At 54.7% G+C, this 16385-nt stretch overlaps 1 protein-coding gene across 15 annotated transcripts in view; it reads left to right on the top strand.

The window, feature by feature from the left end:
* Positions 1–16385, top strand: part of MPRIP (myosin phosphatase Rho interacting protein) — a 145046-nt gene that overhangs the window by 110091 nt on the left and 18570 nt on the right. For 11 of the 15 annotated variants that reach the window (XM_070563683.1, XM_070563685.1, XM_070563684.1 and 8 more), the window contains 4 exons: positions 3196–3760; positions 5703–5819; positions 8384–12259; positions 15933–16080. In XM_070563683.1, coding sequence (XP_070419784.1) covers positions 3196–3760; positions 5703–5819; positions 8384–12259; positions 15933–16080 — 4706 coding nt within the window. The remainder of the gene's footprint in view (positions 1–3195; positions 3761–5702; positions 5820–8383; positions 12260–15932; positions 16081–16385) is intronic. The other 4 variants (XM_070563686.1, XM_070563688.1, XM_070563687.1 and 1 more) reach the window with 1 other exon arrangement.

Genomic DNA, 16385 nt, shown 5'->3' with positions numbered 1-16385 from the left:
CTCCTTTAGGCCTGGCCTCTGCAGCCACAGGTAGTCTTTATGCCACTGCCAGGACTGAACTTCATGGAGAGTCTCCCTCTGGCCTGGGCATGGGCCTCTCTGGTGGCTCTGCTCTGGGTGGGTGAGGGCAGCCCTGGGTGCTGCATCCATAGGCCCCCATAGTGTTTCTTTTTCTTGGTCTTTCTGCCTCATTTCTACATCTATTGGATGTCTGTGCAACCAGGAACACCTCTCTTTGAAACTCTTGGTGCTGGAGGCCAACTTGGAAGAGTGTGTCTCCCCCATGTTAACACTCCGTCATTTGTAGACCTGTGATGCGCTGTGTGCCTTCCTCCCGCTGTCCTAGAAGGTTAGAAACCTGCTGTTTTCATTTTAAAAGGAAGAGGAAAAGATTCCAGAGTGTGGGGCTGGTTCTGTGATGATGGCCAGAATCCGCTACCTTTGCCTAAAGGCTTCCCAGCCCCGCCCGTCCTGAGAGCCTCTTGCTCACACTTGGTGGGTCATGTGGTTGGAATGAGCCTTGAAGCGTGTGTCTTGCCTTAGAGATCGCGCCTGGGGTGGGATCCCTGGTGTGCCCCTTGGCAGTCTGGGCAGCTGTGGCCATGCCAAATCTTTGTGAAGTCCTCACCTCCTCCCTAGTGATGTTGTACCTCTTTGAACAAGAAGTCAGGAAGGGAACCTAAATTAACTCTTTTCTTTAGTCCTTCTTTCCTGTATTTATTGGCATTGTCTGTTCATTCCTTTGTTTATTTTATTTATTTATTTTTTTTTTGAGGAAGATTAGCCCTGAGCTAACATCTACCGCCAATCCTCCTCTTTTTGCTGAGGAAGACTGGCCCTGAGCTCACATCCGTGCCCATCTTCCTCCTCTTTATATGTGGGACGCCTGCCACAGCATGGCTTGCCAAGTGGTGCCATGTCTGCACCCAGGATCCCAACTGGCGAACCCCGGGACGCTGAAGCGGGACCTGCACACTTAACCGCTGCTCCACCAGGCCAGCCCCCTCCTTCATTTATTAAACCAACAAAATATTTGGTTGTTCCTGAGTTAGTAAGACCAGGAGTTGGTGGCTGGGACAAGCTCTCGGGTATCCTGCCAGGAGAGCTGGCTTGTTCGTCAGTGGCACTCCTCCTGCGTGCAGAGATGAAGGGGCACTCCCGCCCTCCAGGGGTTTCCTGCACCAGCCTCAGCAGCTGCCCCCTGGCTCTTTCCTAGTCAGGAGCAGAGAGCTTTACAAGCCCGACACCCTTTCCGAGCATCTTGAGGATGCCCCCGTAGCAAATCAAGAAAGGCACCTCAGGCTTCTCTGCCAAGGCTGCTGCATGTGCTCCAGGAGGCGGAGGTGGCATGGGCAGTGGGCACCAGAGGGCTTGAGGCCTCTCCTGGCCATTGGCCCCGGCTGCTCAGCAGGCCTGGCTCTGGGCACAGATTGAGGATCCCTGCTGAGAGAAGTCAGCTTTGGGATGTTGCAGGATAGGTCTGTGGCTTTGGCCTCAGAACACGTGTGAAGGACGTACTTGAGCACATGCGTGTGTGCACGTGGCTCATGAGAGGCGTCTCCCAGGCCGGCATTCACACTTCCCTTCCATCCTCAGGTGTTGGCTCTGGGCGGGGACTGCAGGCCCACCAGGACCATGCATTCTGTTTGTGTGGGAAGGTTGAGTGGCTGATGGTCCTCTCGACTAGAATTTACCTCAGAATATTTCAGAGTTAGAAGGAAGCTCGCCTGCCCCGTTTATTTTCAGCCTTTGTGCTTGTTCTCTGTGGGCTTTTAGTTTGTGGCAAATACAGACTTTTTAGTGCTACAAGGCCAAGTCCCAGGAAGGAATTAGATACAAATGTCAGCGGTGCAGGTTGAGCCGCACCGGAGCCCCCTTGCGTCTGCAGTGCGGGGTTACAGGGGCTTCCTGCCTGGGGGCTCGCGGGGCCTCGAGGAGGGGCTTGCTCTCCTGGAGAGAGCCACGGGTCCTGGCTTTCTGTGTTGTCTAACACCTTCTGTGGCTGTAATCCTGGGCCAGTTCTCAGTTCAGTGGTGTTGAAAGATCTGGAGAATTCTTATTCAAATGCACGTGTGGACTTAAATTGGAAACTTGCAGGTCTCACCATTCTGAAGCACTTTGAGTTTTGCTAGTTAGTACTGGCACAGGGGGCTGCAGGGGATGATGGTGACCCTGTCCTCTTTTCCTCGAGTGCCTCTTTCGCAGGCTCCCTTCTCTTTGGCCCCCGTTTAAACAGAGTGCTCCCTGGAGCCCCCCTGCCGGCCCTTGTGACCCCAAGTGGCTTCCAACTCCATTCTGAGGGCTTGGGCAGGACCAGAGGCCACTCTGCTCAGGCTGGGGGTCTCAGGGGCTTGTCCACGGAGCCCAGAGACCTCTGCCTCAAACCGCCATGACTAATGCCCCACCCCCACCAGCACCAGGTTGGGTTCTGGGTCCTCTTCAGGAATCTTTGCTTTGGGGCGAATTAGGAAAAGGCATGGACTCACTGCTGAGCAGGGAGGCCTGCCCTTGAGCACCCACTCCTCACTCACCTCCAGGGTCGGTCACCAAGTTCTGTGCAGGCTCGTGGGTGCCACCTGGATCATCTATTTCACTTGCACACACGTGGTCTTGGGCCTGTCACTGTGACCCATCTGTCACGCCAGCCGCCAGTGTGATTTTCTTAAAACACAGACCTGACCATGTTTTTTACTTATTTATTAAAAATCCTTGAGCCTTTCAGGAGAAGTATCTGGTCTCATTCTGTCACCTCTGCCCAGTGCACGCATGACATAGGGTTGGCTCCCTTCACGACCTTGTGTGGATGATGGTCATGCCTAGTGCAGCCTGGCAAGGCTCTTAGCCATGGCTCTGGGCAGGGCAGGGGCCCCCTCTGCTCCATGATCCCAGGGACAGGCCATCGTTGACACTCCTCTCCGGCAGCTCTTTGGTTAGGGGACCTTCTGAGTATCATCCTGCTGGAAACCTTGGGGCCATCTGCGGCTCTTTCTCTCTTGTACCTGTTCAGAACCTGGTTTGGGTTCTCTCCAAGGAGGTGACGACAGTAAAGGCAGAGTATCCTTTCTTCCCTACCCAACAAGAGCTGTAGCTGAGATAGAAAAAGAATGTGGTGAAAGCAGTGGAGCTGGGTGCTCTGCTAGGGTGGGCAGTTGGCACAGGAGCTCACCTGATAGGCTGTTTGCCCCCTGCCCCCAGCTCACTGCCAGAGGAGAAGAACCGGAGCAGCTCCTCCTATGAGACCTGCCCAAGGCCAAGCGAGAAGCAGGAGGGAGAGCGTGGGGAGCCAGACCCCGAGCAGAAGAGGAGCCGTGCTCGAGAGCGGAGGCGGGAGGGGCGCTCCAAAACCTTTGACTGGGCCGAGTTCCGCCCCATCCAGCAGGCCCTGGCTCAGGAGAAAGCCAGCGCTGTGGGGCCCCCTGACACCCGCGCTGAGGCAGAGCCCGGCGAGCTGGAGCGGGAGCGTGCCAGGCGGCGGGAAGAACGCCGCAAGCGCTTCGGGATGCTTGACACCGTGGACGGGGCGGGCGCTGATGATGCTGCCCTGCGGATGGAGGTCGACCGGAGCCCGGGGCTGCCCCCAACCAGTGACCTCAAGACACAGAATGTCCACGTGGAGATCGAGCAGCGGTGGCATCAGGTGGAGACCACCCCTCTCCGGGAGGAAAAGCAGGTGCCCATTGCCCCTCTGCACCTGTCATCTTCTGACGATGGAAGTGACCGGCTCTCCACACACGAGCTGACCTCTCTGCTGGAGAAGGAGGTAAGCAACCATGGTGGACAGGTGGGCGGGTTCCATGCAGCCACCTTCCCCAAGCACCTGCTATGCCTGGCCGTGGCCTGAGTGGTTCAGCCACATAACACTGAGCAAGATGCTGTCCCTCCCCTCAGGGCCTTGCAGACCACTCAGGGAGACAAATGCTCTGACAGATGAGTCTTCAGAGTACATTGCAGCTGCCAAGAGAGATGGGAGAGGGCCACCTTCTGCAGAGTGGCAGGGATGCGGTGGCAGGCCTGTCCAGAAGGACAGAGGAGTTCGCCAGGCGGCAGGGGCACTGCCATTTAGAGCTAGGGGTGGCCAGAGACAGCTGACAGGGTTACAGGCCCACGTGGGGGCCTTGTGTACCCTGTTTCAGGCACGAATGAGAGATTTTAGGGAGGAGAGGGACATGAGCAGAGTTAGGTTTCAGTCTGCAGTAGGCAGGCCTGGTTCGAGCAGGCTGAAGTTGCAAGCAGAGACAAGTCCCGATGCTTTCACGGTGGCCTGGTGCCTGTCGATGAGACCTGATGGGGGTGTAGGACAGGTTAGCAGGAGGCAGAGGCTGGATTCTAGATGTTCAGGATGTAAAATGGAGGCCCTGGGTGCGTGACACTGGTGGGGGATAGATGATTCCCGCCACGCCTCCAAGATGAAGGAGGCCGTGGAAGTCATCGTTCAGCACAGGCTGCGGAGCTGTCTCCAGAGCAGACCACATAGGGCATCCCAGACACAGGGAGGAGTAAGCCAGTCCCAGCATTCGTAACATAATATTTTTCGTCATGAAAATGTATCCAGAAATCAAATCTGGGAAACTTTAACAGTGGATTTATAAGTCTGCACAGGGCGTTCCGTGGCCAAGGAGGCACAGTGTCTTCTAACGGCCTTTTAGGAGCACTCCAAAACATGGTTCACATATGTTCTTGTGCGTAAGTGCTAATTCAAGTTAAATATCAGCTACCTTGACCTGCCTGCACTTCTCATCTTTTTCCTATTTTGTTAAATTCATGAGGCTGACATTTATCACTAGCATCAGCTCTTTGATTTTTTCTATTTTCCATATCTGTTAATACAGTAATAAAGGCAAGTTGCAATAAAATAACAGTTCAAACTGACATTGCTCTAAACTGCCAAAATGAGCCTGCTAGCCAGCAGGCCACACACTGGACCATAAACTTGTTGGGACAGCAATGTCTGAAAGTCAGGAGTCTCTGTACCTCTCCCAGCACAGCCTGGCAGCACCCTGCCTATCCGCTGCACACTCCACTGCCCGCTCACCACAGCTCCTGGGGCAGAGCAGGATGGGGTGGCCTACATAGCCCAGCATCCAGTAGACACTGGGAATGTCTAGGGAAGAGGTAGACTTGTGAATGGCTGAATTCAAAGCCACTAAAAGCAAGAAGGGTGTGAAGTAGCTTACTCGCTTTCCACTTCTTGTGGAACCCTTCAGGAACTGTTTTTGCAAACAGAATTTTATATGAAATTCATCGTATAAAGCTGGTCAAACGGAGTTGTTTCAGTGGAAGCCCAAGCAGGGCCTGGAGTGAGGCCTGCCTCGGGGCAGCACTGGCCCGTTTGACCACACAGAGGGAACCAGAGAGACCCAGTGGATGGTTTTCCTTCTGACACAGGCACAAAGCCCTCATTTCCTGGTGGGGTCTGCATGTTGGATCCTTTAGCAGGTGTGAAAATGATGTGGGTGCCCAGGGTGACAAGTCTGCTGGTGTTATTTACAGCTTGAGCTGGCACCTTCAGTTCCAGGTGCTGCAGACAAAGACCAGCTCAGCATATCCACTGCAGGTGGCTACGGTACGTGAAAGGAGAGCAGAGGACCCATGTGTGCTCCAGCCTAGCTAGGGACAGAAGTGCCACCATGGGCCTGTGCTGTGCTGCTGCTTCTATTTGTCACCATCGTTTTGCTTAAAAATGTGTGTCTTTTTGCCAACAGTTGGAGCAGAGCCAGAAGGAGGCCTCGGACCTTCTGGAGCAGAACCGGCTCCTGCAAGACCAACTGAGGGTGGCTCTGGGCCGGGAGCAGAGCGCCCGGGAGGGCTACGTGCTGCAGGTAGGGCTGAGGGGCTGCCACGGCCCTCAGGGTGCGCTCAGGGCTTCAGTGTGAAGGACCCAGGCAGGCTAGGAATGTGCAAAACCTGGCTGAGCAGAGGCAGCCGCTCCCAAGCGCTCTGCCTCTGGGCTCCCCTGCCACAGGATTGGGCTCTCCGTGCAGTGGGTCTTGTTTATTTTTCCTCCTCGTATGACGTTTTGGAGACTACCTGAAACCTCTATGTCTAATGGTTTGTTCTTTGTTTTTTAATAAAATAACTTGGGTTATCTTTCCTTTTGGCTGTCAAAGTACCCAATATATATTTATTATAAATACCATATAGTTGCATGTCATTTCTCATTGTTTTCACAATAGCTGTATTAGGCCCATTTTACAGAGTAAAGAAAGTGAGTAACAGGCAGCCAAGTGCCTCCTTATGACCAAGTTAGTGGCAGAGCTGGACCTGGTTCCCTGTCCCTGGCCATGTCTGTGCCACACATACAGGGCAACCCAGGACTATTGCCACTAGCCTAGAGGCCCCGCTTCTTACTCTGTGCCTAGGCTGAAGTTTCAGGGGGAAAACGTGGCCACCCAGTGCTGAGCTGAGAGCCCAAACCCATTGGACTCACAGAGAGCAGGGGGCACTGCCACAGTGCCAGGAAGTCACCAGGACAGGGCAAGCCAGCACAAGCCAGCTGTCCTGCAGTGTTCTAGGCCCCGTTCTAGTTCTGGGGTACAAAATAACACACTGTGGCCCCATCAAGCTGATGTGCTGGTGGGGAGAGGTGACTGATGAGTGATTGCTGGGGAAAAGCAAAATGGGATGATGGAACGGAGAACTCGAGCTCTCAGCCAAGCCTAAGGACATGGCATTTGAGTCAGGATCTTGCCACCGACAGGCAGAGCTGGTGCTCCTGCCCTGCAGTGTCAGTCTCCTTGCCTGTGTAGACTTGACTTTGTCCCCGAGGTCCCTTCTGACTCTCAGTGACCCAGAGTCTCGGTGATAAGTTGCTGTGTCAACATTTTCAGACCACAGCGCACTGGCCTTCTGTGTCTGAGCTGTCCCCAGGCAGCACGTGGGCCCTCCGGCAGAGTCCCCCTCCGGCCTCTCTCCATGCCACTTTTGTTGTCTGTTTCCTCTGCCTTCTCTTTTCCCCCAGCTTTGACCAAGGCCCTGGGTGCCCTGCATGCCCTGGACCCTCCTCCCTAGCCCTATCAGCATAGTTCCTGCTGTGCTCAGTTTGGATGCGGGCACCGGGAACCAGTGATGGTGGGCATCCCTCTTGTCTACGTCTCACTCTAGGGCTTTCTGGGTCATTCATGCAGACCCCCCCAGCTTTGGGGAGCATCTTTTTAAACCTTGGTGGGGCTCCCATCCTCCACAGATTCATAAAGATACTAGCAGCAGATTTTGCACATTGCTAACCTAGAATCCGCCTCCACGTCTAGCTTGGATGATTGCATGAGCCTGCACTGAAGCCCCTGTCAGTCAGCCCTGGGCAGAGCTGTCTCCTAACACTTTCCTACAAGGCCTAAACATAGGTTACTTTTAACCTCCTTTTGTGCTTCGAAAATACTAATAATCAAAAGTCTGAATGAGCAAGGGGCCTTTGGGGTTAAGGGTCAGGAGGAGTGGGTGCTGTGCTAACTGTGCTGGGAGGAGGCGCTTGCATGGTTTTGATGTGAAGTGTAGAGTGTAACTTTAACTTAAGGTACCTGAGTGTCACATCTGTGGCTTCCCCACCAACAGACCTAGAGGGGCCACAGGCAGGCCAAATTCTTAGTCTGGGCATTTCTCACTCTTATTCATGTTCTTGTTTTCCTTACATTAATTAGTTCTGTCTATTCTGCATGCCTTTCAGTTTGGGGAGTTTTGTTTCATTTGTGTTTTGTTTTGTTTTTTGCATGCTTCACTTTCTTATTTTAAATTCCTCAAAGGTTTGTTTGTTTCGTTGATTATCATATTTTACTCCATGGTTTCTGTTTTCCCCTCGTTTTGTCTTCTTGCAGGTAGAGATTAGTTCTTCCTGTCACTGTAGAGGACGGGCGCCACTTCCCAAAGGAAAATGTTTCCATGGCACCTTGCTGACATCCCCAGTAGTTGCCTCCCTTCCTTCTCTCCCTGTCCTAGAAGGAAGTGACGTCATCACCTGCACCCTGGGTCTGCGCTTTTTTAGGGTTTGTCTAGAGCCATGTACCTTGTGTTTTCCAAAACAAACAAGCAGATACCAATGCTCTGCTCCTCCCCTGTCCTCCTTCCTGGCGTTCCTTGTCCTTCAGCCTTCGTTTTGCTTATCAGTGTGTTCCATTACTCAGTTTCGTTTGGTTTATTTCTCCTAGAAGCTATTCAGTTAGAGCTGTTTCGATGTTATTGTCTGTGTTTTCTGTTTACCTACAAGCAACTACTTACCAAAAAAATTCAGATGACTTGTTGGATTTTCTTTTTAATGAAAAAAAATTGTGCAAAGGATAAAAGGCAAAAGCTCACCAAGGATCTTTTCTGTGGTTGACCCTGGCCAGAGGTGTGACACTCAGAACTGGGAGGCCCGAGTGCTACTAACCAGTGTTTAATCGGTTTTTTTAAGACTGAAGTGGCCACTTCCCCATCCGGTGCCTGGCAGAGGCTCCATAGAGTCAACCAAGATCTCCAAAGTGAGCTGGAGGCCCAGTGCCAGCGCCAGGAGCTGATCACGCAGCAGATCCAGTCCCTGAAGCGTAGCTATGGGGAAGCCAAGGATGCGATCCGGCACCACGAGGCCGAGATACGGAGCCTCCAGGCGAGGCTCAGCAATGCCGCTGCCGAGCTCACCATCAAGGAGCAGGCGCTGGCCAAGCTCAAGGGTGACCTGAGGCTGGAGAAGGACAAGGTCCGCGAGCAGCTGGAGGAGTGGCAGCACAGTGAGGCTGCGCTAAGCGGTCAGCTGCAGGCCAGCGAGCAGAAGCTCAAGAGCGCTGAGGCTCTGCTGCTGGAGAAGACTCAGGAGCTGCGGGACCTGGAGATGCAGCAGGCACTGCAGAGGGACCGGCAGAAGGAGGTGCAGAGGCTACAGGAGCGCATTGCTGACCTCAGCCAGCAGCTCAGCGCGAGTGAGCAGGCCCAGAGACTGATGGAGGAGAAGCTGCAGAGGAACTATGAGCTGCTGCTCGAGAGCTGCGAGAAGGAGAAGCAGGTGTTGCTGCAAAACCTGAAGGAGGTGGAGGACAAGGCTAGCGCCTATGAGGACCAGCTCCAGGACCACGAGCAGCAGATGGAGGTGCTCCAGAAGGAGAAGCTAAGCGCCAAGTTCGAGGGCAGCGAGGTAGTGCATCAGCTAGAGGAGCAGCTGGAGATGAAAGAGGCCAGCATCCAGAAGCTGGCTGAACACGTCCAGAGCCTCAGGGACGAGCGGGACCTGATTAGGCAGCGGTTCCAGGAGCTGATGGATCGCGTGGCCCTGTCTGACGGGGACATTGCCAAGCTTCAGGAGAAGCTGAGGGGAAGAGAGGCAGACTACCAGAGCCTGGAGCACTCCTACAGGAGGGTGGCCAGCCAGCTCCAGAGTGTGCACACGCTGCTGAAGGACAAGGAGGAAGAGCTGAAGCACATCAAGGAAGTGCATGAGAAAGTTCTGGAAAAGAAAGACCAGGACCTCAATGAGGCTTTGGTTAAAATGGTTGCCTTAGGGAGTAGCTTAGAGGAAACAGAAATGAAGCTCCAGGCAAAGGAAGAGATTTTAAGGAAATTTGCAAAGGAGGCTTCAGAGGATGCACAGGAGCCTCAGAGCTTCCTGGGAGAAGCAGAGGAGGATGGCGTGGCACCCTCAGGCCCACAGCTCCAATCCCCAGGCACGCCTCCAGGCTTACCCCACTCGGTGATCGAGGATGAGGACCTGGGGGCTGCCCTGGGAGAGGAACGTGGTGACAGCAGCCCCAGGAGAGAAGACGGTGTGGTACCCCCGAAGTCCGAAGCGCCTGACAGGGAGGGGCACCTGCATAGCACAGCAAAACCCGACCAGGGAGTGCCTGGTGTTAAAAGGCAAAGAATTCGGTTCTCCACGATCCAGTGCCAAAAATACACCCACCCTGACGGGTCTGAGAAGACGTGGGCCAGCAGCACGTCGTCCGACACCAGCCAGGACCGGTCGCCCTCAGAGGAAAGCATGTCCTCAGAGGCCACCCCCAGCTCACTCCCTGCGACCAGCGACTCCGACACCTACCTCTCCATAATACACTCCCTGGAGACCAAGCTCTATATCACGGAGGAGAAACTCAAAGATGTGACAGTGAAGCTGGAGAGCCAGCAGGGCCAGAGCCAGGAGGCCCTGCTTGCGTTGCACCAGCAATGGGCCAGCACTGAGGCACGGCTGCGCGAGCAGCTCCGTGCCAGCCTGCTCCAGGTCGGAGCGCTGGCCTCCCAGCTGGAACAGGAAAGACAAGCGAGGGTGAAGATAGTTGAAGATCACGTCGGGGAGCTCGGCGACTTCCAGGTGAAAAACAGTCAGGCCCTGGCTTGCTTAGAAAACTGCCGAGAACAGCTCCGATCTCTGCCAGGGGCCAACCAGGAGGAAGCACAGGATGCAGGAGCGAGCCCCCTGGCTAGCGTGGAGAGCGCACTGGTCGGAGCCATCCAGGTCCTGCGGCACTGGCCAGCTCCTACAGATGGCGGGGCCCTTGCTCAGCTAGAGGAAGAAAGTTTCTTGGAGGAAGGGAAAGCGACTTCGCAGCAGCCACCACACCAGCCTGAACTGACCGAGGAGGAGCAGCTGAAGCTCCTTTCTGATCAAATAGCTCTGGAAGCCTCACTGATCAATCAAATAGCAGACTCTCTAAAAAACACAACGTCAGATATCTCGCGCGTTCTCCACGAGATTGCTCAGTCAGGAAAGTTGCCACTGGAGTCTGAGAGTGCTGCCATCTGTCCTGGGGCCCCAGCAGACACCTGGGCTAAGAAGGTGCTGGTAGATGGCGAGTTCTGGAGCCAGGTTGAGTCCCTGAGTAAGCACCTGGGGACCCTGGGAGGAGAGCCAGCCGGTGCCTCAGGAGGTGGGCAGCGGAGTATCCCACAGGCCCTGGTCCCCGCCCTCGCAGACGCCACTTGGGTCAGGGCAGAGCTCAGTTTTGCCGTGCAGTCTGTGAGGGAGTCGTTCCAGCGAAGGTTGCAGAGCGTCCAGGAGACCCTCCGGGGAACCCAGACGGCCCTGCAGCAGCACAAGTGTGTGCTGAGGGAAATCCTAGGGGCCTACCATACCCCTGACTTTGAGAGAGTGATGCAGCAGGTCTCGGAGGCCCTCGAGCTCCCAGCAGGCATTGAAGATGGTGCACAGGCATCCTGGGACTTGTGCCCCTTAGGGGAGATGCTGAGTCATCGGAACACAGCTGGCGCCCAGGAGCCCTTTCACTTGTTGGACCAGAGCTCTGGGGCCCTTGTTGCTATTCAGGAAGAACTTGCCCTGCAGCTGAAAGATAAGGCCAGCCTCTTAGGGGAGATATCTGCCGCTTTAACCTCACTTCCCCCTGTGGAGTCGGTAAGAGATTGCCAGAAGCTTCTCCAGGCGTCCCAGAATCTCTCCTATAACACTTGTTTGGGAGGCCTTGGTCAGTATTCTTCGTTACTAGTTCAAGATGCAATTATTCAGGCTCAGGTGTGTTATGCAGCCTGCAAAATCCGGCTGGAGTATGAAAAGGAGCGCCAGTGCTACGAGGAGTCCCGGCAGAATAGGGTGGCCTCCTGCCAGGAACATGAGCAAGCTGCTGGGACCCTGAGGGAGCAGTACAAGGAACTGCTGCGGAAGCAGAAGAGCGAGTACCTGGAAGTGATTGCCATCATTGAAAGGGAAAACACAGAGCTCAAGGCCAAGGTCATGCAGCTGGACCGTCAGCAGAGGTGTCTGGAAGAAGTAGAAAGCAAACACAGCGAGAACATGTTTGCCCTGCAAGGGAGGTACGAGGAGGAGATCAGGTGTGTGGTGGAGCAGTTGAACAGAGCGGAGAACACGCTGCAGGCCGAGCACAGCAGAGTCCTGAGCCAGCTGGATGCCTCGGTCAGAGACAGGCAGGACATGGAGAGACACCACGTGGAACAGATGCAAACCCTGGAGGACAAGTTCCAGCTCAAGATCAAAGAGCTGCAGACAATCCACGAGGAAGAGCTGAGGACCTTACAGGAGCACTACTCACAGAGCCTGCAGTGCCTGCAGGAGGCCCTCTGCCACTGCCAGAGGCAGCACTCGGAAGCCCTGCCGGCCCCCAGCCCCCCGAGCAGCCCCCACCAGCACCCCGCCTCCAGCTGGACGACTGACCAGCCCAGGGGTGCTCTGCAGGTGGCCGCGGGGGAGGCCGACGCCATGACAGGGCTGAGAGAGCGCATCCAGGAGCTGGAGGCCCAGATGGATGTCATGCGGGAGGAGCTAGAGCACAAGGACCTGGAGGGCAGCACGGCCACACTGCGGGAGAAGTACCAGAAAGACTTTGAGAACCTGAAGGTTTCAAAGCATCGTTCCTTTGCAGAGCAGTCGAGGGGCAGGCATTTTCCTGCTTTTTGGGGGGCAGTGTCTGGCCATCGGGCTCTTGGGGCGGAGCTGGGAGATGGTTCTTTGCTCTGCTCCTCCCTTGATCCTCGCTGGCTGTGGTGCAGTCTCAGGGCAGGGCCTGGGCAAGGGTCTAGCCTCCTGTTCAGTATCCCCCACCTGGAAAGACGACTAGCAGAAGGAGCACAGGATCACTGGCGAGAGAGGGAATGTAGTCTCCCCATTGCCCTCCCTGAAGCAGGCAGCCTCTCCGTGTCCCCCCAGGAGGGGAAGTCTCCACTCTCCCCCTCCCAGCCTCACACCCCCACAGAACTCTGCACCTCCAGGCCCATGCAGACCCAAACCTGAAGGGAAGAGCCCAGGAGAGACCAGCCAGAGGCTCCCCCAGAGGGTCGTCTCCTTCCATCTATACCTGAGAGAGCAGAGCTGGGGTTCCCAAAAGACAGGACTATTTACAAGATGATGTCAAGAGTCACTCTCCTGTCCCAACTCTGTGGGCAAGTGTCATTTAATGGGTGCTCAATGTAAGAAGGCCTTTCCACCATGCATGGCGTTCAGCTGCTAGTATTCCTTCCCCACAAGCTCTGAGAAATGGTCTTTCCTCAGTATCCGTCACCCCAACTCCATTTCACACACTGCCTCACTAGGCAGAAGACTCAGGCTGTCGCATGCAGAGGTGACATTCCCAGGTCCCTTGGGGCGCTGGGCTATATGGGGCCGTCCAGGTTCTCACCCACCTTCTTTGTAAGTAGAGAAGCTTGTGTGCGCACACGAAGCTGCCCAGAACTTCCCCTCAGCTTTTCGGCGTCGCCCTCACGAGCTGCTCGCTATCCCTGGGAGCCGCACCAGTGAACGCCCAGGCTCCTCGCGAGCCCTCCAGCCCAGTCAGGCCTCTGGGGAGGTGGCGCCTCCCTGAGCCTGCACACAGCTGGCTCCTGGGCTGCAGACAGCTGCTTTGCTGCTCCTGCCAAACACTGTGCTAACACTGCTATTCAGCATGACCTCCATGGTTCTGTTCCCCAGCAGCTCATTCCTCTGGCTCTGAGAGAAAAAGAGAAATATGCTGTCCATCAGCAGTGTGTTCTTCACCTCGGCGTGACAACACAGCCCACTGACTGAAGACAAGCACATGTGGTCACTTGGGCGGCCGAGAGACCATTGTCACTTTTCTTTACCCCAGTCAATCAAAATCTTTTGAGAATCATGAGTCGTGAGAAAGCTTCAAGGGCTGTTTTCCAAAAATACACAAATGATGCCCCTGTGGCAGTCAGTGTAGGTGAGCACAGCATTCCGACGGGCAGGTGCACCTTTAAAAGTAATTTGCACAAACGCTCTTCCCGAGCGCCCTTCCCGCAGAGCGCCCAGCACCTTCCCACAGCATCCCGCAGGGCTCTGAGGGCAGGGTTTGGGCACACACCCCGCCTGCACGGGGAGCCGGGCGCCCCCTCCCCATCATGGCGAACTGCTGCTCTCTGCTCCACCAGAGCCTCCTGCGCAGTGAGGCAAGTCTAGCCCTCACGCCAGCCAGCTGGGCACAGATAAGGCCCAGCTGGAGACAGCACGCCAGCAGTTAGCAAGGAATCAGAAAGCAGAAAACTGCTTTGTGTGGACAGACTGGCCAGAGGTTTTGCTGGGACCCAGTGTCCCCAGTGGTGATGCGGGTTGCGTTGGGCCCTCCGGTAGCATTTCTCAGCAGGGCTTGGACGCTGCTGTCCCGTGCTGCGTCTTCAGTCCTGTGCCTGTGAGCATCCAGCCCATCTGCAGTGTTCTCGTTGCCCCCATGAGACGTGCAGAAATTAGAACCAAACACTACTCGTGAGGGGCCTGGCTAAGAGCTATTACTTTGTGAAGGTTTGTGCCCAGGTCAGGGAGACCGCGGTCCTGGCCTGCCAGCTCCTCTTCTGACAGCCACAGGCTGACACCTTCCCTCACAGCTTAACACAGTAGTTGTTGAGGAACTTCCACTGATCCCAGGGACTATTGGCTTAAACATTGAAATTTGTTTACAGATTAATCATTTTTTAACACACGTGCTCTTCAAGGAAGCAGCTGATCTTTAAAGATACCTCAGTGTTTCTGTGGAAAGACTTCTGACCTTCACCTTTAAGTGACCTAAAGCACTCAAATGCAACTAACCCTTATGAGACCTACTAGTTGTGTGTTAACTGAGAAGCCACGTGTGAGCCAAAGCCTGCGGGAGGGAAGGCGAGGGCCTTGGGCGGGCCCAGGGCTGGGGCCATGCTCTGGGCTTCCTCCAGCTGTCCTGTGGAAGGAGGGTGGTGAGGGGAGGCTGCCGGCTTCCAGCTGGGAGCCGCCGGGGGGAGGACTGCCCAGAGACTGGTGGACAGTAGTTAAGACCATTTGCCCTGTAGAGTAGATCTGTTGCAGTATAGTCCAGACTGTGACCCTGAGTTTGAAAATACTGAATGGAGGATCTCAGAAAGGCCTTAGTTACTGTGGGGCACAAACAAAGACACCCAAGCCTGATAATTTGATTTCTTGAATCCGTGTGCAGGAAGACTGACCAAACAGTATAGGGTTGGGAGTGGGTGGCCCCTGCATGCTTGCATTTGGAATGTAACATGACCACATTCTTCCAGTTTTTAAAAATCACTGAAAGGCCTGATCCCTAATCTGAAACAGATTGTGCAAAGGATTTAGACAGAAAGTGTGCTTCCATACACGAAAGGGCTGCACACAGCACCCTCACAGCTGTGTGACACACTCACCTGCCCTGTTGATAAGAGTGACTCTGCTAAGCCTTCCCAGTGTGGCTGTGTAGGATGCTTTGAGCCCTTCTCAGGGCCTGCCTGTGTCCTTTCCCCACACTCATGTTCAGGCAGTAAACCAACCCAGGTTGTAACGAGGCACAGACGAGGTTGGAGAGCAGTTCCTCTGTTTTGTGTCTCGGGACAGTTAGTGCAGTCCCTAATTAATTAATGCCCCTCTTTGTACTCCTTCAAGAAAACGGAAGGAAGACGTAGGCTGGAAAGGAGGAGATCATACACCCTAAACTGATTCCCTCAGTGGACACCTGACAGGTTAAATGACCAGGGGAGGGTGGCTGGTTAGTGGCAGGGCCCCCTGGCTCCGTGCACCTCCAGACCCGGTTCTCACGGGTTACACATCATTTGCAGGATGGCCTTGGCTCCCTCCATCTGACAAAGACTCACCCCTGTTCACGACTGTTCATGAAGCACCCGGTGGTGACTGGCACTGAGAGCTGCTCCCTGTGTGACTCAGACCAGATGCAGTGAGGCTTTGCACGTTCCCTCCCTTCCTCTAATCAGTCCTACCTGGCAGTAATGCTGTAAAGGCCCGGGGTTGGCTACTTTAAATTCCACTGCAACCTCACAACCAACTCTTTCCATGGAGAAATGGGATTCAGAACAATCACAGAAATAAGAATTTATAGATGTAAACACCCTTTTCTAAAGCATAAAAACGCCCAGTGCACCAGTGAGAGTCTGCAGACAGCCATGAGGTGGCCTCCCTGGCTCAGTGCTCAGCTTCAGGGAGCATGCTCTCCATACCAGGGAGCCTGGAAGAGCAGGGCTGCTGGTTTATTTCTTAAACAAGACACACAACTTAAAGAAAAAAAATCAATAAAGTCCGTCATATCTTGCAGGCCACGTGCGAGCGAGGGTTTGCAGCAATGGAAGAAACGCACCAGAAGAAGATTGAAGACCTGCAGAGGCAGCACCAGCGGGAACTAGAGAAACTGAGGGAGGAGAAGGACCGCCTCCTAGCCGAGGAGACTGCGGCCACCATCTCAGGTGGGGGTGCGCCTAGTGGCCGGTTTAACTCCAAGGCAGGAAAGGTAGCAGACTTCTAAGCTGAATGCACAGCTGAGAGCCATGAGCGGCCTTCACACTGCCTCACGCTGAGATTTAAGCTTCGTTATCCAAGAGATTTCTTCTTTGACAATTCTCTCCAAGGAAAAGGCTGGTTTTAGGAGACCTTTGAGAGCTTGCAAGCCTAGAGCCAGCGCACCCAGCTACACATGGGGCTGTCCCCAGCCTCATCAGTCTGATCAGTGGCATTTGTCCAACACACACGTGTCAGTGTAAGACCATCTCTG

The sequence above is a fragment of the Equus przewalskii genome, chromosome 10 (genome assembly GCF_037783145.1).
Source record: "Equus przewalskii isolate Varuska chromosome 10, EquPr2, whole genome shotgun sequence".
Lineage (NCBI taxonomy): Eukaryota > Metazoa > Chordata > Mammalia > Perissodactyla > Equidae > Equus > Equus przewalskii.
Note: the sequence above shows the minus strand (reverse complement) of the source record. Positions and strands in the feature narration are given on the sequence as shown.